Below are 23,895 nucleotides of genomic sequence, written 5' to 3'. Positions count from 1 at the left end.
GCACACCTCCAGGATAATGTCACTTAAGGAGGCAGTTGCAACAGTATGAAGGGAGAATTAACACTGGAGAAAAGGTGAATAATTCCTTCAATTTTTTTTTATATACCTGTGGGAGTCGTCTACTAAACAGGCACATCTATTTAAAAGAAGAAAAACTACCACAACAAGAGGACTTAAATTGAAGGGGCAAAGGTTTAAAAAAAATATCAGGAAGTATTACTTTACTGAGAGGGTAGTGGATGCATGGAATAGCCTTCCAGCTGAAGTGGTAGATGTTAACACAGTAAAGGAGTTTAAGCATGCGTGGGATAGGTATAAGGCTATCCTAACTATAAGATAAGGCAAGGGACCAATGAAAGTATTTAAAAAAATTGGGCAGACTAGATGGGCCGAATGGTTCTTATCCGCCGTCACATTCTATGTTTCTATGTTCTATCAGGACTGATATGTGCTCAGACAGATATGTATTCCTTTAAGATGCATATAATTTTAGTTCTTTCTCTCTTATTAGCAGAACGTTTCATTGTTCAAAAACATAAATGTAACATATACAACAGAATGGCTGAAAATCATCTTTTTTTAAAATGTCATTGTTTAATCATTAAATATATTAAACTCCAGCTTTCTGTTTAACAAGAGATGACACCACGTGTAATAAAACAAACTGCACAATTTGTTTTCACAGGGTCCTTTTAAAACGGCTTTTACTGGATTGACAAAAGCTGAATCCCATAAACCCAACAAACTAGTTTTAGTCTCGGAATTTGGCGTGTTACAATCGCTTAAATTCTTGAATGGCAGACGACTTCTGGACTGCTTCACATTTTAAGCATGGATGGTTTGCACAAGTTTGTACTGTTCTTCACTGAAAAAAAATCTGCAATAGTCTATGGTTTTTTGGCACTGATGACTGTAGGTGGCCAGCAATTGTTTTCTCTGGTTGCTTTCAAGTGTCCATGCAGCCACCAGAACCTCATTTATGGATGTGTGTTCCTCTTTGCTCCTGCATTAATACTTCTGGTCATAGCATATTTCTTGGACAACAGGACATGGAAGCTATATACTGGATGTTGTCTGAACCCAAAGAAGATGTTCCCAACAGGAAATTCTTTTTACTGCTTCTTTGTTTCCTTACATCTCACAGCTAATGCTTTTATAGTTCCTGTAATGTGGATTGCGATTGCCTTGCTTAATGGGACTTTCTATGCATGTGCTATGAGTGGTTGGCAGAATCCAGAGTTTGTTCAGTTTCTGTGCAACAATAAATCCAGCAACTGCCCCAGAGATCTATTCAAAGTCACCTGTGGCAATACATCAATGCCGGCTACGGACTCAATAGAAATAGCAAGGATTCTGCAAGCTCAGTCTCAGGTAAGAAGATAAAATTGTATATTATAGATATATTAATACATCTTAATTCATTTAACTCTACTTTTCTGAAAAATAATTACTAGATGTAGATACTTAGTATACATACAAGATATATAGAACTTTAAAGTGAAATTGTATCTAATAGATAATAAAGATTTTGGTAAACATGTACCAGTAGCGTAACTAGAGCTTTGGCCATCCGGGACGATTTCAGAGTTTGCAGCCCCTCTCAATACACACCAGTCAGCTGTGGACTGACCAGTAGAAAACTCAGTCACTGACTGAAGGTGCCCGGTGGCTATGGGCTGAGGCTGTCAGGAGAGATTGAAGTGACTTTTTTTTCACTGCTTAATTTAATTGCAACAAAAAAAGAAAATGTATGTGTGTGGGGATAACAAAGTGTGTGTGTGGGGTGGGGGGTGGCAGTGTGTGTGGGGTGGTGACAGTGTGTGTGTGTGTAGGGGTGACAGTGTGTGGAGGGGGGTAACAGTGTGTCTGGGGTCCGACAGTGTGTGTATGAGAGGTGTGATAGTGTGGGGTGGGGGTACTGTCCGACAGTGTGTGGGGAGGTTGTGTTTTAGTGGCCAACCCCTCCACACTGAAATACCTTTTTTTTTTGTTTTGGTGGTCCTGTGGTCTCCCGCCCTTGTGGGATGGTGGTCTCTCTCCCTAGTGGTCCAGTGGGCTAGCCATCCAGTCTGCAGCTCCTCTGGGTGAAGAGCTGCAGCCCACATGATAGGTGTTTCATGAGTGCTGGCACACAAAATGTCAGAGCATTGCCGTGGTAACCTGCAGCAACACTCTGATTAGCTAGAGATCTCCTAGCAAACTCTATGGGTGATGTTAAAACTTGGAAGCTGTTAATTTTTGTTGGTGAGATTTAAAGATTGCAAGATTCAAAACTGTATTTTGCGTGTGTATGTGTGTGTATTTGTGCTCTGTTTCTTGAGCTGTATTTTCTATTAGTTTGGGTTTTTTTTTGGTTTTTTTAACTCAAAGAAACACTCCAGTGTTATAGATAAATATACAGTTGTACTCAAAAGTTTGCATACATTTAGTTCTGAATACTGTGTATTGCCCCCTTTAGCATAAATGACAGCATGCAGTCTTTTGTAATAGTTGTCTATGAGGCCCCTAATTCTTACAGGTGGTATAGCTGCCCATTCATCTTGGCAAAATGCCTCCAGGTTATGCAAAGTCTTTGGTCGTCTTGCATTAACCACTAGTTTGAGATCTGCCCAGAGTGGCTTGATGATATTAAGGTCAGGAGACTGTGATGGCCACTTCAGAACCTTCACCTTTTTTCTGCTGTAACCACTGGAAGGTCAAATTGGCCTTGTGCTTAGGGTCATTGTCATGCTGGAAAGCTCCAAGAGCATCCCATGCACAGCCTTCATGCGGAAGAATGCAAATTGTCTGCCAGCATTTACTGATAACATGCTGCATTCATCTCACCACCAATTTTCACAAGATTCCATGTGAAACATAAGTGAGCCATCACCACAGTGGGGATGGTATTATTTTCCCTATGGCCCCTCTCCAAACATAGCGCTTATGGTTGTGACCATAAAGATCTATTTTGATCTCAACACTCCAAATTACAGTGTGCAAGAAGTTGTGAGGCATGTCAAGATGTTGACTGGCATACTGTAACTGGGCTTTTTTGTGGCAATAGTGCAGTAAAGGTTTCTTTCTGGCAACTCGACCATGCAGCGTATTTTTGTTCAAGTATTGTCGTATTGTGCCCCTTGCCCCTTGCAACAACCACACAGTCTTTTTCCAGAGCAGTCTGTGTGGCAAAACTAGCCACTTAAGACTGTATTTTTATGTAATGGGATGCTATCCCTTTAAGAATGTTAGAACCAAGTGAATACCTGTATATGTATATTGTGCGAACGAGAGCATTCGTATGCTGGCGGCAGGAAAGCCATCAGCATTCATACAGTAGTTTCACGAACAGTGAATTTCAACACTGTTCGTGAAACTAACAAACTACCGAATGGGAGACCACACACAGGAGGTCGTGTGGCTCCCATTAAGTGTTGCAACAATGTATCCTTCTGTAATTATTGAGATTCAGGGTGGCCGCCATTCGGCTACCGACCATGCGACGGTCGGCCATCTTGGATCCTTTGTTAGCCCAGCGGTATTTGGTCATCGAGCGCCTGGAACTAAAATCGGCTACTCGACGGCACGAATACCGCTGGACTTCCAGGCCGTTCGGGAGTACCGGTCCTTCGGTAGTTTGTTCCCCTATTTGCAGTCGGTACTTTTAAGGTGCATGTAAAATAACATGTGTTTCGTGCGGCGTTCGGTTATTTATGCTGGGATCTGAGTGGTACTTTCACGAAATGTGTGCTCAGACCCCAGCTATCTACCGAACGGTCATTCGTTAATATAAGATGTTAATATAAGATATTTTTGTGTGAAATGCCAGTTCTACTGCACGGAGGGATAATCCACTTAACTGGATATTCTAGTGGGAGGATTCCTCTCGTGCAGCAGTGCAAGATGGGAGAAATGTCCGGGTTGTTAAGTTCCCCATGTAGTCCCCTACTGTACAACCCCTGTAATGTCAGTAGGGAAACCCCTTGCATGGGGAACCACATAAATACTGTGACCTGTAATTAAAAGCTCAGTTGACTCCCAGTCTATGTGTCGTCTAGTTCTTGGGAAGGAAGGATTTATACAACGCTACCGGGATTACTGTATGCTGTACTTATTTTGCCTGGATGATTTGATGCTGTTCCTGTTACCCAGCGGAGATACTGTGGATTAACCTACCTCTCCGCTACAGTCTGTATTTCTCCTAAGTAGGGGTGCCACCTGGCCGGTATATTACCAGCACAGCCAGTATTTGAGTCTGTGTGGCCAGTGCCGGTACTGCAGGAATACCGTCAATGCAGGGAGAATGTGTCTCCCATATCTGGCTCACTGGCTCCCTGACACCCCTTCTCACTCCCAGTAAACATGGAGAGAGATACATAGTTGCAGATCTGGGAGATACTCTGAGATTGATTTTAAGCTCCGCCCCATCGCTCCTGCTTCCTCACTGTCACACACACTCAGTGTACAGTGAGGAGAGCTGCTCTGCTCAGTAAGTGTGCTGTGGATTGCCAGCACTGAAGAGGTTAAGAGGCAGAGCAGCTGACAGCACTCCTGGTCTGCAGTATTCACCCCTCCATCCCCCCGCCCCACTCTCCCTCCACCACAAATGGACAGAGAGAGAAACTTGTAAGAAACCAGGTCTGTCTGCTAGTAAGGTTTATAGAGTAGACATGCTCAGTGTAGAAGATATACACTTAGGACACTTAGGGACATAAAAAAGAAATATAAATAGATAGCAACATTTATTTCTATTTATTAATTTAGACTGCATGTATGACTGTATGCCTGAGTCTCAATGTCTATGTATGACTGTGTATGTATGTCTGTGTATGACAGTATATGTATGTCTGTGTCTGCATGCCTGAGAATGGCAGTATCTGTGTGTCTGTGCATTGCAGTGTCTGTGTGTCTCTGTATGACTGTATATCTCTGGATGACAGTGTCTGTCTGAGTCTGTATGTCTCTGTATGACTGTATGTTTGTTTGTGTATGGCAGTATGTCTCTGTATGCCTGAGTCTGTATTTCTCTGTACTACTGTATGTATCTGTCTGTTTATGGCAGTGTCTGTATGCCTCTGTATAACAGTGCCTGAGTCTGTATATCTCTGTATGATATTGTATGTATGACTGTATTAATTCTACAAGTTAAAGGATGTCACACTCTTGACTTAAGATCCCTGTGCTCCAGAGCCAGGGCTGGCAAACCCCAATGTAGTAGAAATAAACCAGATCCAGGCATTTGAGGATATCAAAATAGCAGTTTTATTGGAGCAAAAAAGAGCAGCAATGTTTCGTCCTACACATAGGCTCTGTGGAAGCCAAAACATTGCTGCTTTTTTATTTCCAATAAAACTGCTATTTTGACATTATTGAGTGCCTGGAACTGTTTTATTTCTGTGTATGACTGTATGTCTGTGTCTTTATGACTGTCTGTATGTCATTGTATGTATGTGTACAACAGTCTGTGTATGTCTGTTTCTTTATAACTGTGTGTCTGTATGTCACTGTATGCAGGACCGGTGCTAGGATTTTTAGTTACACAGGCGAAGATGCATTTTGGTGCCCTCCACCCTCGTTTAAAATAAGGTTCATACAAACACAGAAATAATCATACAAAGACATACAGACACAGACAGAGACATACATGCATACAGAGACATGCAGGCATATAAAGACATACATACAGAGGCATACCGTCATACAGACACATACATACATACATACATAGACATACAGAAACATACATACAGAGACATCCAGGCATACAGACACATACATACATACATACAGGCATACAAAGACATACATGCATACAGAGACATACCGTCATACAGACACATACATATATACAGGTATACAGAGACATACAGGCATACAGACACATACGTACAAAGACATACAGGCATACAGACACATACATTTGTACATACAGAGACATACAGGCATACGGACACATATATTTGTACATACAGAGACATACAGGCATACAGAAACATACAGACACATACATTTTGTACAGAGACATACAGGCATACAGGGACATACAGGCATACAGACATACAGAAACATACAGGCATACAGAGACCTACATACATACATACATACATACATACAGAGGCACAATTACATACTTACATCAGTTCAATCTTGTCCCCTGGATGCATGCTGTCTGGCTCCTTGGAGTCCTGTCCTGCAGCCCAGCCCCATCACAGGGTGCCAGCCGCGCTGTGTGATACACAGGGAGCAGGGGTATGATGTCATTCATATCCTCGCCCCCTCCACACAGCCTGCGGCAGACACCAGGGTAGGTGCAGTGGCGTACACATGACCCATGGGGCCCCAGTGCGCAAATTGATCCATGCCCCCCCCCCTCTCGCGCTTACTCTGCGACCGCTGTATGTACGCCAGTGCATGCAGATGCACACACACTTAAAGGACCACTACAGACACCCAGATCACATCAGCTCAATGAAGTGGTCTGGGTGTCAGGTCCCTCTAGTTTTAACCAACCCTTCAGCTGAAAACATAGCAGTTTCAGAGAAACTGCTATTTTTCACCGAGGGTTAATCCAGCCTTTAGTGGATGTCTCACTGACAGCCGCTAGAGGAGCTTCCGCTATTCTAAATCACTGAACGTCCATAGGAAAGCATTGAGTAATGCTTTCCTATGGGCGGTTTGAATGCATGCGCGGCAAGAGCATTCGGAGCTGAGAGACGGAGGGATCCCCAGCACCAAGGGAGTCCGGCGCTAGAGAAAGGTAAGTGCTGAAGACACACACACACACACTCTCATGAACAGATGCATACACACCAGCTAACAGACACACATTTACAGACAGACACACTCAGCGACAGACATACATACACACTCACTTACAAAACATACACTCTCACTGACAAACACACACTCACTAACATACATCAAACAGACTCACTAATACATACACAAACACACTCAGTAAGAGACACACAGTAACACACTCACTGACACTCACTAGCAGACACACTGACACACTAGCAGACACACACACTGACACTCACTAGCAGACACACACACTGACACTCACTAGCAGACACACTCACTGACACTCACTAGCAGACACACTCACTGACACTCATTAGCAGACACACTCACTGACACTCACTAGCAGACACTCACTGACACTCAATAGCAGACACACACACTGACACTCACTAGCAGACACACACACTGACACTCACTAGCAGACACACTCACTAGCAGACACACTCACTGACACTAGCAGGCACACTCACTGACACTCACTAGCAGACCCACTCACTGACACTCACTAGCAGACACACTCACTGACACTCACTAGCAGACACACTCACTGACACTCACTAGCAGACACACACACTGACACTCACTAGCAGACACATACTGACAATCACTAGCAGACACACACACTGACACTCACTAGCAGACACACACATTGACACTCACTAGCAGACACACACACTGACCCTCACTAGCAGACACACACACTGACACTCACTAGCAGACACACTCACTGACACTCACTAGCAGACACACTCACTGACACTCACTAGCAGACACACACACTGACACTCACTAGCAGACACGCACACTGACACTCAATAGCAGACACACACACTGACACTCACTAGCAGACACACACTAACTGACACTCACTAGCAGACACACACACACACTGACACTCACTAGCAGACACACACACTGACACTCACTAGCAGACACACACACTGACACTCACTAGCAGACACACACACTAACACATGTTTTTTTTTTATTTAATCCCCCAGCCTCCTTACCTTTTGGAGTGCTGAAGGGATTCCCTGGGGTCCAGTGGTGCTGCTGGGCTCCTGGGCGGGCGGGTAGGCAGGCAGGCAGGCAGGCAGGCAGGCAGGCAGGCAGGCTGGCTGGCTGGCTGGCGGGCACGCGCGAGGGAGCACTCTCCCATGTGTGCTTCCTCTTCAGCTCCCTCGCGTACCGCGTAGGGATGCCGGCGCCGGAAGATGACGTCATCTTTCGGCTCCGGTATCAGTATGTGGCGCGCGAGGGAGCTGAAGAGGAAGCAAACATGGGAGAGTGCTCCCTCGCGCGCCCGCAGAACCGGGCGCTCGGCCACGCTACAATAGGTTGTCGGTTGGAGGGGAGCGCAGTGCGCTTCCCTCCTTCCGGTCAGCCTGATTTTGCGCCCCCAGGGCCGGTGCGCCCTAAGGCGGCCGCCTGGGCCGCCTTATGGTAGCGCCGGCCCTGACTGTATGACTGTATGTTTGTGTAGAACAGTGTCTGTATGTCACACTATGTAGGACAGTGTTACAAATCGCTATTTGTAACTGGCCCTTTAAATGAGAAATTGCCCTGCTTCCCTGGATTGTGGAGAAGCCTATTTGCCAGCCTCCTTCCTTATGACTATGGCCCTGTGTGAGCGGTGATACCCCAGATGGCTATGCCATGGAGCCTATTCATATAATGAAAGACTATGGGAAAGACTTTAGCTCCATGGCAATTGAACTGTGTGAATAGGATCTGCGCGCTATTCGGTAGTTTTGTGCGCTCAGATCCCAGCTATCTGGGGATATGTGAAATGTCTGTGTGTTATGTGTAAAATGTGACTTTATGTATTTTAAAGTGTTTTATGTTGTTTTGCAACCATGTGGTTAATGGAGTCTGCCTCTAGTCCTGGATAATTGAATTACTTCCCCCCATTGTCTCCAGGATAGAGGGCCCTGTAAAACCATGCTTCCAGAAGGTCAAATGCACATTTGTACTAACTTCTGAACCCCTGGTCCAATTCGTATGATTTTTGAGTATGTTGTTCCCCTGAATGGATTGATTGTGAATATGTATTTTTATGCGAATGTGATGTATATTTTGGGAGTTATGAATGTTGTGTAAAAACTGTATTTTTACTGTCTGTGATAATTATGTTAATCCCTTGTGTAGCATAATTATATCACAGACATAGGGGAGGATTTTGTGTGTAATTACTGGGAGTGGTTTTAATGATGTACGTGTATGATTGGTTGTTTTGTCCCGCCCTGTGGGTGGTCCTGTATTTTCAAAATGGTAATAAAAACCAGGCTGGGTGTTCCAGCACCTCAGACCTCTTCTGACCCTCAATACGTAGCCTTGTCTCGTTATTGGAGGGAACTGCTATATCACACTGGGGATTGCTATGCGCTGCATATTCCCCTGAGCTCTTAATCACTTAGCTCTTGTAAGAGCTTGTTCCGGATACGCTCTCCTGGAGGAGAGGTCTTCCCCACACGGTCCTGGAGGACAGAAGCCGATCCAGGGTGGAAGGAAGACGGCGCGGCTCCAGTTAAGCTACGGCGGTTGTGGAGCCTGCGGTGGTTGTGGTGTCGTCTGCAGTTCTTGGAGTCCTCTGAGAGCGCTAGGAGCATCCATCAACGGAGGGTACTCGGTCGGAGTACACGGAGCTCCGTTACATTGGTGGCAGCGGTGGGATGGCGTCCTAGTGCGAGGAGAAGCAGCTCAGAGACACTGGTAACGTTTGGAGTTACAATTGAGGGCAACGCTAGCCATTGGGCAGCGCCCCTGGCTACAACAGGATGGCTTCCCTAGGGCGAGGAACAGCATCCTGGGAACACCCAGCAAAACTGGACTATTGGTATAGTCACGTACAGTTTGACGCTATGCTGAAGCGGCGGTTGGATATCTACGGGTCCCTTCTAACCGAGGAAATGGTACCAAGAATAAGGAGAGAACTGGCGGAGTATCTGCAGATGGAAGCAGAATATCGGGCAGTGAGGGCAAAGTATTCCGTCCCTGCGCCCCAACAACAGCGTGAGTTACAGGGGGCCGACCTTCCCCCCCAGCAGCCGTGTGTCCTACAGAGAGCAGAGACAGCTGGTCCCTCTCTACAGCAACAGGACCATGGTAAGGGAGTGGAGACAGGCGGTCTCCCTCTCCAGCGGCAGTGTGTACCCCAGGGGACCGAAGGTGCCGTCCTTCCCCCCCAGCAGCCGTGTGTCCTACAGAGAGCAGAGACAGTTGGTCCCTCTCTACAGCAACAGGACCATGGTAAGGGAGTGGAGACAGGCGGTCTCCCTCTCCAGCGGCAGTGTGTACCCCAGGGGGCCGAAGGTGCCGTCCTTCCCCCCCAGCAGCAGTATGTCCTACAGAGAGCAGAGACAGTTGGTCCCTCTCTACAGCAACAGGACCATGGTAAGGGAGCGGAGACAGGCAGTCTCCCTCTCCAGCGGCAGTGTGTACCCCAGGGGGCCGAAGGTGCCGTCCTTTCCCCCCAGCAGCAGTGTGTCCTACAGAGAGCAGAGACAGTTGGTCCCTCTCTACAGCAACAGGACCATGGTAAGGGAGTGGAGACAGGCGGTCTCCCTCTCCAGCGGCAGCCTGTGTTTCCAGGAAAGGAGCACAGCACCCCCTCTCCCCAGCGGCAGCTTCCCCTAACAAGGGGAGACACCAATCCTCCAGACGGCGCAGATGGGACCGTGGTCTCTGTGCCTGACCTACAGGGATGCTGGATAGCCTTTCCAGATCCCCAACTACCCTCACCGGGACACCCAGAGGAGGGGGTAAGTACAAATTCCCCTCCCCAGCTAACTCCTAGCGTGGCACCAGGGTTAACGGAGGCGATGCTAACCCCTCCTGACGTCCATGTTCCCTTGACTACTGAGCCGGACTATGGTCTCAGTACCCCAGCGGAAGAGCTGGCAGCTGGGCAGAGTGCAGTCGGCCTCTGCCCTACCTTTGTCCCTGGTCCAGAGCCGGATGTCCCGCAGGCTACCCCAGCCGAAGAGCTGGCAGCTGGGCAGAGTGCAGTCGGCCTCTGCCCTACCTTTGTCCCTGGTCCAGAGCCTGATGTCCTGCAGGCTACCCCAGCAGAAGAGCTGGCAGCTGGGCAGAGTGCAGTCGGCCTCTGCCCTACCTTTGTCCCTGGTCCAGAGCCTGATGTCCTGCAGGCTACCCCAGCAGAAGAGCTGGCAGCTGGGCAGATTGCAGTCGGCCTCTGCCCTACCTTTTTCCCTGGTCCAGAGCCTGATGTCCTGCAGGCTACCCCAGCAGAAGAGCTGGCATCTGGGCAGAGTGCAGTTGGCCTCTGCCCTTCAAGTACCCTCGGCATGTGGCCTCATTACCACAGCCAAATACCCAGGTGCAGTGACTGTGTGTTGTGGGTGGGCTGTTCCTGTACTTTGATGTTGTGGGGGGGCTACTCGGACATCTGTTTATTGTGGGTTGGTGGATCGACTAACAGAGGCACTGACCGACAGAAGGTCAGATGCCTGGTTAGTCTTCCCCCCAAAGGGGAGATGTGTTACAAATCGCTATTTGTAACTGGCCCTTTAAATGAGAAATTGCCCTGCTTCCCTGGATTGTGGAGAAGCCTATTTGCCAGCCTCCTTCCTTATGACTATGGCCCTGTGTGAGCGGTGATACCCCAGATGGCTATGCCATGGAGCCTATTCATATAATGAAAGACTATGGGAAAGACTTTAGCTCCATGGCAATTGAACTGTGTGAATAGGATCTGCGCGCTATTCGGTAGTTTTGTGCGCTCAGATCCCAGCTATCTGGGGATATGTGAAATGTCTGTGTGTTATGTGTAAAATGTGACTTTATGTATTTTAAAGTGTTTTATGTTGTTTTGCAACCATGTGGTTAATGGAGTCTGCCTCTAGTCCTGGATAATTGAATTACTTCCCCCCATTGTCTCCAGGATAGAGGGCCCTGTAAAACCATGCTTCCAGAAGGTCAAATGCACATTTGTACTAACTTCTGAACCCCTGGTCCAATTCGTATGATTTTTGAGTATGTTGTTCCCCTGAATGGATTGATTGTGAATATGTATTTTTATGCGAATGTGATGTATATTTTGGGAGTTATGAATGTTGTGTAAAAACTGTATTTTTACTGTCTGTGATAATTATGTTAATCCCTTGTGTAGCATAATTATATCACAGACATAGGGGAGGATTTTGTGTGTAATTACTGGGAGTGGTTTTAATGATGTACGTGTATGATTGGTTGTTTTGTCCCGCCCTGTGGGTGGTCCTGTATTTTCAAAATGGTAATAAAAACCAGGCTGGGTGTTCCAGCACCTCAGACCTCTTCTGACCCTCAATACGTAGCCTTGTCTCGTTATTGGAGGGAACTGCTATATCACACTGGGGATTGCTATGCGCTGCATATTCCCCTGAGCTCTTAATCACTTAGCTCTTGTAAGAGCTTGTTCCGGATACGCTCTCCTGGAGGAGAGGTCTTCCCCACACGGTCCTGGAGGACAGAAGCCGATCCAGGGTGGAAGGAAGACGGCGCGGCTCCAGTTAAGCTACGGCGGTTGTGGAGCCTGCGGTGGTTGTGGTGTCGTCTGCAGTTCTTGGAGTCCTCTGAGAGCGCTAGGAGCATCCATCAACGGAGGGTACTCGGTCGGAGTACACGGAGCTCCGTTACAGACAGTATATGTATCTCTGTGTATCTGTATGTCTCTGTATGATTACACCTGCAATCAGATACGGTATACACATAATTACACACTGCCACAAACACACACACAGCATACACAATCAGATATGTTATACACACAATACTACACCTACACTCTAACACAGTATGCAAGCTTACACTCACTGCTACACATACACAATGCTACACACAGTCAGACATAGTACACTTTGTAATTAGCATTTTAGTGATTTAGGGAACTTTCCTCTTCCAAACAATTTTCTTTTCTCTTATGTCGCTTGTGTCCTATGATGTCACACATACATAAATAATTATGTAAATTAGCATGGCTGTTATTTTTCACTAAGAAAGGAGGCAACCTCACTCCTAAGGTTACTTGTGGGTTTTTCGTTGTATCCCGAACAATTCTTCTGGCAGTTGTGGCTGAAATCTTTCATGGTCTCGCGAGAGTTATTACAAGAGAGAAGAGAGGATAAGCTGTGTGCTGCCTGGACCCCCTCTGCGGTAACAGGGAGCCGGGGGCCCGCGGCTGCACACATAGATTGCGATCTATGTGTGCAGAGAAAGAAAGTGGGGCCCAGGACTGCCAGAGCAGTCCGGGCCCCCCAGACCCGTGACAACCGTTATGGTTGTCACCCCCTGATGGCGGCCCTGGGGGAGGAACGGGTAATCTAAGCAAAAGGGTTCTATTTCAAGCTGGCAATTAAATACCATTTTTTTTTATATATTGCTCTTCAGCAATATGCAAAACACAAAATAATGTAATTTTGCACATTATATACAGACAGAAATACAGGATTTTTGTCTGTATTTTTTGTTGGATTTTTTTTTTTACTTAAAATTCAGGCTGTGCTTTTGCAAAGCTGCCTTTCTTACATGTATCCATAAAGGAATAATTTGATCATCTCGTCTTAACCTTTTTTCATTAGATGCGGATGAGGTTTCCTTTTCAATTTATATAAAAAGGACACTATATTCTCCAGAACAACTACAGCTTAATGTAGTGGTTCTGGCGAGTATAATCACTCCCTGAAGGCTTTTGGCAGTAAACACTGTTTCTTTTAGAGAAAAGGCAGTGTGTACATTACATCCTAGGGACACCTTCAGTGGCCACTCCTCAGATGGCTGCTGGAGGTGCTTCCTGAGGCAGTGATATTCAGCATCTCCACACTCTGTATGCAGACACGGAACTTTCCTCATTGATTAAATGCATCTCTATGAGTAGATGCTAACTGGCAAGGGCAGGACTTGGCCACACCCCATCCTGTCTCACTTCCAATCCAATGCTTTCCCAATTCTGATAATGTCACCTAAAGAGGCAGATCGTGGCAGGCCAGCGACCTACAGTCCTGTAAAGTGCTGGAAATAAGGTATGTTTTAACCCTTTCTAATGGGGTAGAGGGGGCGAATATGTGTTTGCAGTGGCGTACACACAACCCATGGGGCCCTGGTGCGAAAACTGATCCGCGGGCCCCCCCCGCGCTTACTCTGCGCGGGCTAGGGCCGCAACACATGGCGGCGGGCACCTGGTCGCAGGGCTGCGACCCGTGCGACCGCGGTATGTACGCCAGTGCATGCATAAACACATACACTTAAAGGACCACTACAGACACCCAGATCAAATCAGCTCAATGAAGTGGTCTGGGTGCCAGGTCTCTCTAGTTTTAACCCTGCAGCTGAAAACATAGCAGTTTCGGAGAAACTGCTATGTTTCACTGAGGGTTAATCCAGCCTCTAGTGGCTGTCTCATTGACAGCCGCTAGAGGATTTTCTGCAATTCTCACTGTGAAAATCACAGTGAGAAGACGCTGAACGTCCATAGGAAAGCATTGAGTAATGCTTTCCTATGGGCGGTTTGAATGCATGTGCATTCGGAGCTGAGAGGCGGATCGGGACAGAGAGATCCCCAGCGCCAAGGGAGTCCGGCACTGGAGAAAGGTAAGTGCTTAAGACACACACATACACACACTCTCTCATGAACAGACGCACACATTTACTGACAGACACACACTCAGTGACAGACGCACACAAACATACTCAGTAACAGACACACACACTTTAACTCTAACACACACACACACACACACACACTCTAACACTAACACACACACTAACACACACACTAACGCACACTCTAACACTAACACACACACTAACACAGACACTCTAACACTAACACAGACACTCTAACACTAACACACACACTAACACACACTAACACACACACACACACTAACACACACACACTCACACTAACACACATACACACACTAACACACACACTAACACACTCACTAACACACTCACTAACACACACACACTAACACACACACACTAACACACTCACTAAAACTAACACACTAAAACTAACACACACACACTAACACTAACACACACACTAACACACTCGCTAACACACTCACACGTTTTTTTTTTTTTAAAATTTAAGCCCCCCAGCCTCCTTACCTGTGGGAGAGCTGAGGGGATTCCCTGGGGTCCAGTGGTGTTGCTGGCCCTGCTGTCACCCGGCTGGCGGGCGCACGAGGGAGCACTGTCCCCTGAGTGCTCCCTCTTCAGCTCCCTCGCGCGCACATTTACTGACAGACACACACTCAGTGACAGACGCACACAAACATACTCAGTAACAGACACACACACTTTAACTCTAACACACACAAACACACACACACTCTAACACTAACACACACACTAACACAGACAATCTAACACTAACACACTAACACACACACTAACACACACTAACACACACACACACACTAACACACACACTAACACACTCACTAACACTAACACACTCACTAACACACACACTCACTAACACACACACACTAACACACACACACTAACACACTCACTAAAACTAACACACTAAAACTAACACACACACACACTAACAAACACATTAACACACACTAACACTAACACACACACTAACACACTCACTAACACACTCACACGTTTTTTTTTTTGTTTTAAATTTAAGCCCCCCAGCCTCCTGTGGGAGAGCTGAGGGGATTCTCTGGGGTCCAGTGGTGTTGCTGGCCCTGCTGTCACCCGGCTGGCGGGCGCACGAGGGAGCACTGTCCCCTGAGTGCTCCCTCTTCAGCTCCCTCGCGCGCCGCGTACTGATGCCGGAGCCGGAATATGACGTCATCTTCCGGCTCCGGTTTCAGTGCGGTGCGCGAGGGAGCTGAAGAGGGAGCACTCAGGGGACAGTGCTCCCTCGTGCGCCCTCCAGCCGGATGACAGCAGGGCCAGCCTCGGGGGGCCCTGAGGTGGCCGGCTCCTGGGCCCCCCAGCAGAAGAGGCTGGCCCTGTGGGTAAATACCTGGGTCGCAGGGCGGCCGGGCCCCCTTGTGGGCCGGGCCCGGTCGCGGCCGCGATCCCTGCGACCCCGGTATGTACGCCTCTGTGTGTTTGTGCTCCTGACCCTATAGTGTTTCTTTAAAGATTTGGAAAAGGACATCATATTCCAGGTCAGACAAAGCAAAGTCAGGGCACATATTACAAACCAAGATGAGAAGATGAGAAATAGAGACATTGATTCTTTCCTTTACTGCTCTTCTATGTTTTCACTATGCTCTATGTGTGGACAGCCAGGTGCAAAGGACAGAGCATCTAATAATGACTGGCAGAAAGCTAAGATGGAGGAGCCCATTTGCTGGATGAGGATGTGTATTTTTCCACATTTGGTTTTATTTTTCACATCCAACAAGTACATATTTGTTAAATATATGAATAAGTAAATATTTTATTAACAATTATGTGAATTGACAGTTTCCTTTTAAGGAAAACAATAAGCATTTGTTTTTGTTAAATTTCTTACATAACAAAATAGAAGCACTGTGAGCAGTATTATAAACAAATATATCCCTCCGTGAACAAGTTTAGTATTCATGAACGTAGTGATGTAGGACTGCTGACTCCTTTTCCACCACTTTATTTTTTAAAGGAACTCTCCAACTCCAACTACCACAACCACAACATATCATTGTTTCTTTAAAATCATAGCCACTGCATGATGTCATAGTAAAACAAAATAATAATACACTCTGTGGGAAAGACAGAAAGTATGCAGCTCAAAACACCTAATATGTGGTATCCCCTACACCACCATAAAAACAAATAACATACATACAAAGCAATAGGTGGAACCGCTTGAATCTGTGGTAATCTGTAAAATAGAGATATATGCACAATAGCGTAGTATGTCTATACAATAAGATGTACTGGGAGAAAGTAAAGGTAGTTACACTCACAAGGATGGAGTCATACCCTCATATGACTCTCTTGGTATGTTCCTTTGGACCATTCAAAGGTTGTCCAGACCTTGTGCAGCCAAAATCCTGATGTCAATGCTTGATGGAATAGTAAAATATCCAAATGTATTCCAAAAGATAGATTTATTGATAAAAATATATAAAAACACTATACTTTACCAGAAACAGCTGGTTAAAGTGCAAAGTGTCCAAAATAAAAGTCTTTGAAGAGTGTCCTTCAGTAAAATGTCCAAACACCACCATAAAAACAAATAACATACATACAAAGCAATAGGTGGAACCGCTTGAATCTGTGGTAATCTGTAAAATAGAGATATATGCACAATAGCGTAGTATGTCTATACAATAAGATGTACTGGGAGAAAGTAAAGGTAGTTACACTCACAAGGATGGAGTCATACCCTCATATGACATTTTGTTGGACATTTTACTGAAGGACACTCTTCAAAGACTTTTATTTTGGACACTTTGCACTTTAACCAGCTGTTTCTGGTAAAGTATAGTGTTTTTATATATTTGTATCAATAAATCTATCTTTTGGAATACATTTGGATATTTTACTATTCCATCAAGCATTGACATCAGGATTTTGGCTGCACAAGGTCTGGACAACCTTTGAATGGTCCAAAGGAACATACCAAGAGAGTCATATGAGGGTATGACTCCATCCTTGTGAGTGTAACTACCTTTACTTTCTCCCAGTACATCTTATTGTATAGACATACTACGCTATTGTGCATATATCTCTATTTTACAGATTACCACACTGCATGATGTCAGCCTGCTACTGGTCACTTTTCGCATACCTGGTACTGAGGAGGAAATTTGAGATAATGTTTAATTGTATTGGCTTGCTTAAGGTATTGTGCATACCTCATGTTATATTTATTGCTGCTCATGGAAGAAGCCACCAATGACTGTGCACAGTACAGTGACTGACAGAAATCCTTGCTAATAGCAAAGCAGCCAATAATAGGTTGTCTTGTCAACATGTAAGATCTTATTTTTGTATACAGCTCACATTATTCTAAGTTGTTACATATTAAATTTCCTCACAATTTTCATTTAAATAATAAAAATAAATTTGTCTATGTAATATACACGTACCTTTTTTTCCAGAACCAATTACAACACAAAGCATGTGTTTTGTTATCTTACTAATAAAATAAATGAATGAATTTAAAAAAACAAAACAAATTACTAGTAAATAAAAAAAATATAGATTAAAACTCTAAACATGAAAAGAGATGTTGTAACTTTTGAGGATCAATGCAGATCTGGTTACTTTGATGGATTAATGCAAATCATAATGACTTGTTTATATATTTTAAAAGAAGGGCAGATCAAAAAGAGGTAACATATTTAAGTAATGAAATGTTTTCAAAACAGAAGAAACACGGGATCAGACTCTGTTTATAAGTTCTTTAATTATGAAAAGTAAGACTGTGGTAATAGCAGAGATAGTTGTAACTGGAGTGCATGGAAGATCCAGAATTAAGTGTTGATATATAAATCACATCCAGATGAGCTTTTCTTTCTCTCATAGGAAATTATTTTATTTCTAAAATGTGAAAACAGCATTAGACTGAAAAATAATTATAAAAATGTAAAAGTCATAAAGTAATAATGCAAATGGTTTAATAAGATTGGCTTTAACCTGTGTATTTGTTTGAATCAATAAGGACCTAGGGTTTGAGAAGCCATTGGCCTAACAAAATACTGACTTGAAACAACTTCACGGCTTTATATCTTATTAGATTGATCTCATTACTGCAGCACTATAACATAACCACAAGCAGTAGCGTACACACAAAAAAGATCCGTGTCCCCATCCTCCCTATTCCCCCCCGACAGACACAGACACACACACACATAACACACACACACACATACAGACAGGCACACATACATACAGACAGACACACAAGACACACATACATACATATATAAAAACAGACAGGCACACATACACACAGGCAGACATATACAGACAGACATACACACATACAAACAGACATACACACACACACAGAAGACGCACATACATACAAACAGACAAGCACACGCACATACAGGCAGACACACACATAAGACACACATACATACAAAGACACATACATAAAAAAATAGATAGGCACACATACACACAGGCAGACACATACAAAACAGACACACACACAAGGCGCACATACATACAAACAAACAAGCACACACACACATGCAGGCAGACACACACAGAGACAGACACACATACATACACAGACAGACACACACACACATACAAACAGGCAGACACACACAGACAGACACACATACATACAGACAGACAGGCACACACATACAGACACACATACATACACAAAATGTTTAAGTCACCCTCCTGTTTCCTACCTTTAAGGTGCAGGAAGGTGACTTTCCCTGGGGTCCAGTGGTGGCTCAGGTGGATGGGAGTCAGAGTTTCCACTCTGACTCCCTCCTCCTCCATCCTCCCGCGCGGCTCTCAGTGTTAGCTGGGAGGAGTGACGTGCGGTCACTTCCTCCCAGCTTGTGATGTCATCACAGGAAGCCCGGTCACGCTGTAAAAGCTCCCAGTGCTGACCGGGCCCCCTGACAATCCATCTCCATCAGGTGGCCGTGACAGCATGGGCCACCCGATGAACCCCTTGGCGGCGGCCCCGGCGGTTGCCGCATGGGCTGGGGCCGCAGAAGATGATGGCGGCGGAAACCTGGTCACAGGGGTCCGCAGGGCGGCCGGGCCCCCTGGAGTGGCGGGCCCGGTCGCAGCTGCGACCCCTGCGATCGCAGTATGTACGCCGCTGACCACAAGGCTATGCTATATTTCCATCTTTGTCCGCTAGAATTAAAACATGACTTTTATATTTTGAATTACCAGCATTGTTGCCTTGTTTACTATACCTGTATTATAACCACAACAGTTTTGTGTATAGCGGGTCATTTATGAAAGAGATTAATCCATTCTGACATTTACATTGTTATAAAATGTAGAGCTGTGGCTACATTACATTAGGTACAGCTTGTGCTAAAAGCACATGCTTTGAAATCTGAAACTTACAACAATGCATACAAACATTTATATACAAAAATTCTATAAAAGGTATACACCAAGCACAATAATTAATTTGACATGGTTATTATGCAAGGAACCTCTGGGTGCCTTTCCCTGTCTCTCAGTAGCCAGAAACTCTCCTCACTGATTTAACCCCAGTGATGAAGAGAGCGATCAGCTGAATACCCATGACCTGGCCTTACAGTGTGCTTAGCTCAGGAGAGCCTTCCAGCTGGCACACCCCAGGTAAGAAGTCAAACTGTTAGGAAATGGTTTGACTTCTTTCACTGGGTAAGTAGCCAGGACACTCCTGATACCATGCACTGCAGTAATTATGGTGCTTTGAGTGTTTCGTTAATGCAACTGAATCCATTAGTAAAAAAAAATCTGCAGCTATAAGCCCCCATTAAATGATGACACACTTTGTAGACACTAGTCAGTGATACAATGAATGTAAAGTGGTTGAAAATGTAAGCTCATCCCCTGCTCTCAAACAGTACAGGAAGTTTCACTGGGTGAAAGCACTCCTATAGTCAGGGAGAGGGAAGGAGTGAATGGTCTCTACCATTTCACTGTCAGCATTGAATTAGCATAACAGCGAGTGATAATGATTGCTATAACAGTTTTAAATACTTAATTCAACAATATATGATATAACTGTATTTACTATACGTGGCCTTTATGCTCAATTGCAGACATTCTATTTGTTGTCATCATTTTTAATAAGCAGCACTGCTAGTAATGCATTCAGGGTTTTTACAACTACCTATAAGCAAGGTATTTGACCATTTTTACTTGTCTTTTTGTCACACCTACTTTATGTGAGAGAAATTGCATTCTGTTTTTACTCTAACATTTCGGACCCTGTGTGTAATATTCCAAGATAATAAACGCTGTATAATGGGATTTTCATTTCCCAAATATTCTTTATAAAAGATGAACATAAAGGGAAAAATAAAAATAGTTTAAATTAGCATTATTTTAAGTTTGTTTGCAAAGCAATCTAGATACAAAATGTATAGTTAAAAAGTGTTATATAGTTACAAAGTTATGTAACAGATCTCCTATACTCCGACTGAGTATATCTGCTGTTGTTCTCCCAAATCACAAGTGAAGCAGTGATTAAAGCTCTGAGCTACCCAAACATCAGCCTAGACTTGATGAAGGGTACAAGAAGACTGGTTTTATTATTGGCAGATGGCCCAGTTATATACACAGACTCCCAGCAGAGGGTCTGCACACAATACAGTGCAAGCCCCCCCATAAATCTATGTGTCTGGGAGATAATTGCATTAAAGACTGCTAAGCTAATTATCTCCCAGGGACAGAGAGGTAAACATAAAAATATCAAACCTAAAAATACCCCAAAATATCATAAAAACATAACATAACCCTACAAATAATACATAATTAAATAGACCTGATCTGAGCGCACAAGTTCTCCAAATAGCGCTCAGATCCATGCAGTGTTAAAATTCTGACAGGCCGCACATGGGGTCCTATGCCCAAAACAGCTCCAGTGCGTTTGGTGCATTTGCCGGTCAACTTTCGCGAGATTCTGCGGCCGCAATACGGGGTGCTACAGCTGACTCTTAGGTAGCGTTTGTTCCCCTTAGTCTCAGGCACCTTCCCTCCAAAAAGTGCTCTCCTGGCAGATTTCAAAGTAGTTCATGCCACGAACCAAGTTGTCCGGTAACCGCACGGTCACCTCGTGATGAAAAACAGTTCCATAACAATCGCAGCTAAGTACCGCTAAGGACAATTTGTGGGTTTGGTTCATGTGAACGGCCGCCAGAGAGCCAGCCTTAGGTTACATTCGAATGAAGGGAAAGCGCCGAACCAGGGGCACCCAGGGCAAGCTACTAATGGTGGTTTGGGGGAGATTTAACTCCTGAAAAGGGTCTTTGTATATGGCCCATAGTCCTGGGGCAGTAGGCTAGTTTGCAGACTCCTCCAGTAGCTTGTGCCATAGGCACGTTTGTCAAAAGTTATATAGGTTTCTAAGCTAGTTTTGCATCCCTTACTTCAAATAAATGTTATGCTGATATTTGTTTCAATCAAAAAGTGTTCGGTAGTGGGTGAAAGGGTTACTCTAAGCATCATGACTACATCTGTGATATGAAGTTGTCATGGTTCTAGGAGTCTATATGTGCAGTGTGTGAGTGTTATATGTAAGAATATTATATATACACATAACATTTTAATGAACATGTAATTTAGTTATATGAAAGCATTGGGGAGATCTGGATATTATTGCGAATTGTGTGTTGCAAATACTACGGCTCATTGGAATGTTACTATATATAAAGTTATTTTTACTCTTATATTTACTGTCTGTTTCCTATTTACAGGTTCTCGGTTGGTGGCTGATCACTGTAACATCTGTCGCTTCTCTTTTACTCACCTGTTATGTCAACTGTCGCTCAAAAGTCAGTTCCCTACAAACAACATTCTGGAGAATATATATGGGAAAAGAAAAAGAAAAATTTGATCAACTGGCACAAGAATATGCCACAAAACTTGCCGAGAGAAATATAAGAAGCTTCTTTGAGAACAAGGAACCAGAGGTCTTTGAAATGCCAGACAACAAGTCATGGGAGGAAGTTTCTTCCTTGTATTATTCACTCAACACCACGCATCAGTATTACAGTACTTTGCATAGGTTTGTAGAACGAGCTGATAAAGTCAGTCGATCCTCAAGTGAAGAAATCATAACCAGTGCGGATGGAGAACAGGAAATTATTTAACTATTATTTGAATTACAAAAGAGATCATGGAAACAGTGTATAAATAACACTATATCTGGGACTCTGGAAAATATGTGATTCTCTGTATACACAGCTTGATGCTGATGTGCTTATTTGGAGTCTATATATCCAAGTGCCCTGATGCAACATCTTGTTCATAAGATATAGAGACAGACACGGGGCATGACTAGTGCTAAATTACCTCTTCTTTTCATGTAGTAATAGCACAACATAGCAAAAAGAACATATACCATTTACTGTAATTTTCTTATTATATTCTTAATTTCTTTGAGAATTGAATTCCTCAACCCATACTTTCTACAGAAAAAAAATGCCTATAAGACTAAAACAAGAGTGATATACATAAATACTCTAAAGGCATTTTGCCCACAAAAACCCTCATTAACTACTGTGTTGCCCGTACCATCTAAAGGAACTGTACAGCGAAAACCCACGAGAAAAGGATGAAAACAGCAGCGGCACTAGAATGAAAAAAAAAGATACACGGTCCTACTAAATCCATAAAGAGGCCAATATGTTACCCTTTCTTTCTTCATTGCATGCACAGGGGTTGGGGGCAGGAAATAAACAGGCGTCGCTCAATGGAACATTTACCTCTCAACCTCTTGCCACCCACTAACAAAAATATTTTTCAAAATATATTACGTCATAGCATTTTAAAACCTTTAGAAAACAATAATCCTAGCAAATACTTGTAAAAATAAATTAATGTTTACATCAATCCGATGTTATGACATGCAGCCTTAAGTCCTCATCTTGTGACAGTGAAAACAGAGTTTAAAATAATAAAACATTCAAGACATAAATAAGGGAAAAGAAACAACAAACTACCCAAATACACTTGCTGGAAGCCTAGGGGCATTTAATTCTCCCTATATCATCAAGATAGTCCTCATTTGAATTGTGTATAGCTAGATTTTCTCCCATCAGTAAGTTGACAAACTTTGTGAACAATAAGGCATTCTGATTTGATCTACTGCAAGCTAGAATAAAAATCAAAGTTGAAAGAAAAAATGGACATCTAACAACACTTCAACACTTTGAATGCTAAGTCCCTTCATCACTTTTTAAATGTTTCATATGAGTTTTGCACATATGATCAGTGTTTTGGGTTCCTTAAGCTCCTTTAGTGCATCTGGTTTTGCAGTACTTTGGATTAGCCACTTATGAGTTTCCTGGTTGCACATTATATGGACTAAATACATGGGATCCCCTTAATTGAGCATCTGTGGGATTTACAACAAATCTGATTCATGGGGGCCCCACCTCGTAATTACAGGACATAAAGGATCTGCTGCTAATGTCCTGGTGCCAGAAACCACAGGAA

At 44.2% G+C, this 23,895-nt stretch overlaps 2 protein-coding genes across 2 annotated transcripts in view; one reads left to right on the top strand and one right to left on the bottom strand.

Moving 5' to 3' along the window:
* The window catches only part of TRAPPC3L (trafficking protein particle complex subunit 3L), a 166,078-nt gene that overhangs the window by 23,830 nt on the left and 118,353 nt on the right, over window positions 1-23,895 (bottom strand). The gene's annotated exons all lie outside the window — the stretch shown is intronic.
* CALHM5 (calcium homeostasis modulator family member 5) lies at window positions 711-23,149 on the top strand. The gene is made up of 2 exons (XM_063441279.1): window positions 711-1,371; window positions 22,152-23,149. Exons 1-2 carry the CDS (start codon window positions 832-834, stop codon window positions 22,545-22,547), a joined length of 936 nt encoding a protein of 311 aa, XP_063297349.1. The 5' UTR covers window positions 711-831; the 3' UTR covers window positions 22,548-23,149.

This window comes from Pelobates fuscus, chromosome 2 (assembly GCF_036172605.1).
Source record: "Pelobates fuscus isolate aPelFus1 chromosome 2, aPelFus1.pri, whole genome shotgun sequence".
NCBI lineage: Eukaryota > Metazoa > Chordata > Amphibia > Anura > Pelobatidae > Pelobates > Pelobates fuscus.
Note: the sequence above shows the minus strand (reverse complement) of the source record. Positions and strands in the feature narration are given on the sequence as shown.

What these genes read in the sequence shown, in the direction of transcription:
- CALHM5 (XM_063441279.1), top strand. Translation starts at nt 832, where the DNA reads ATGGATGGTTTGCACAAGTTTGTACTGTTCTTCACTGAAAAAAAATCT. An exon ending in TTCTGCAAGCTCAGTCTCAG is followed by an intron (nt 1,372 to 22,151) that starts GTAAGAAGATAA and finishes TCCTATTTACAG; the next exon opens with GTTCTCGGTTGGTGGCTGAT.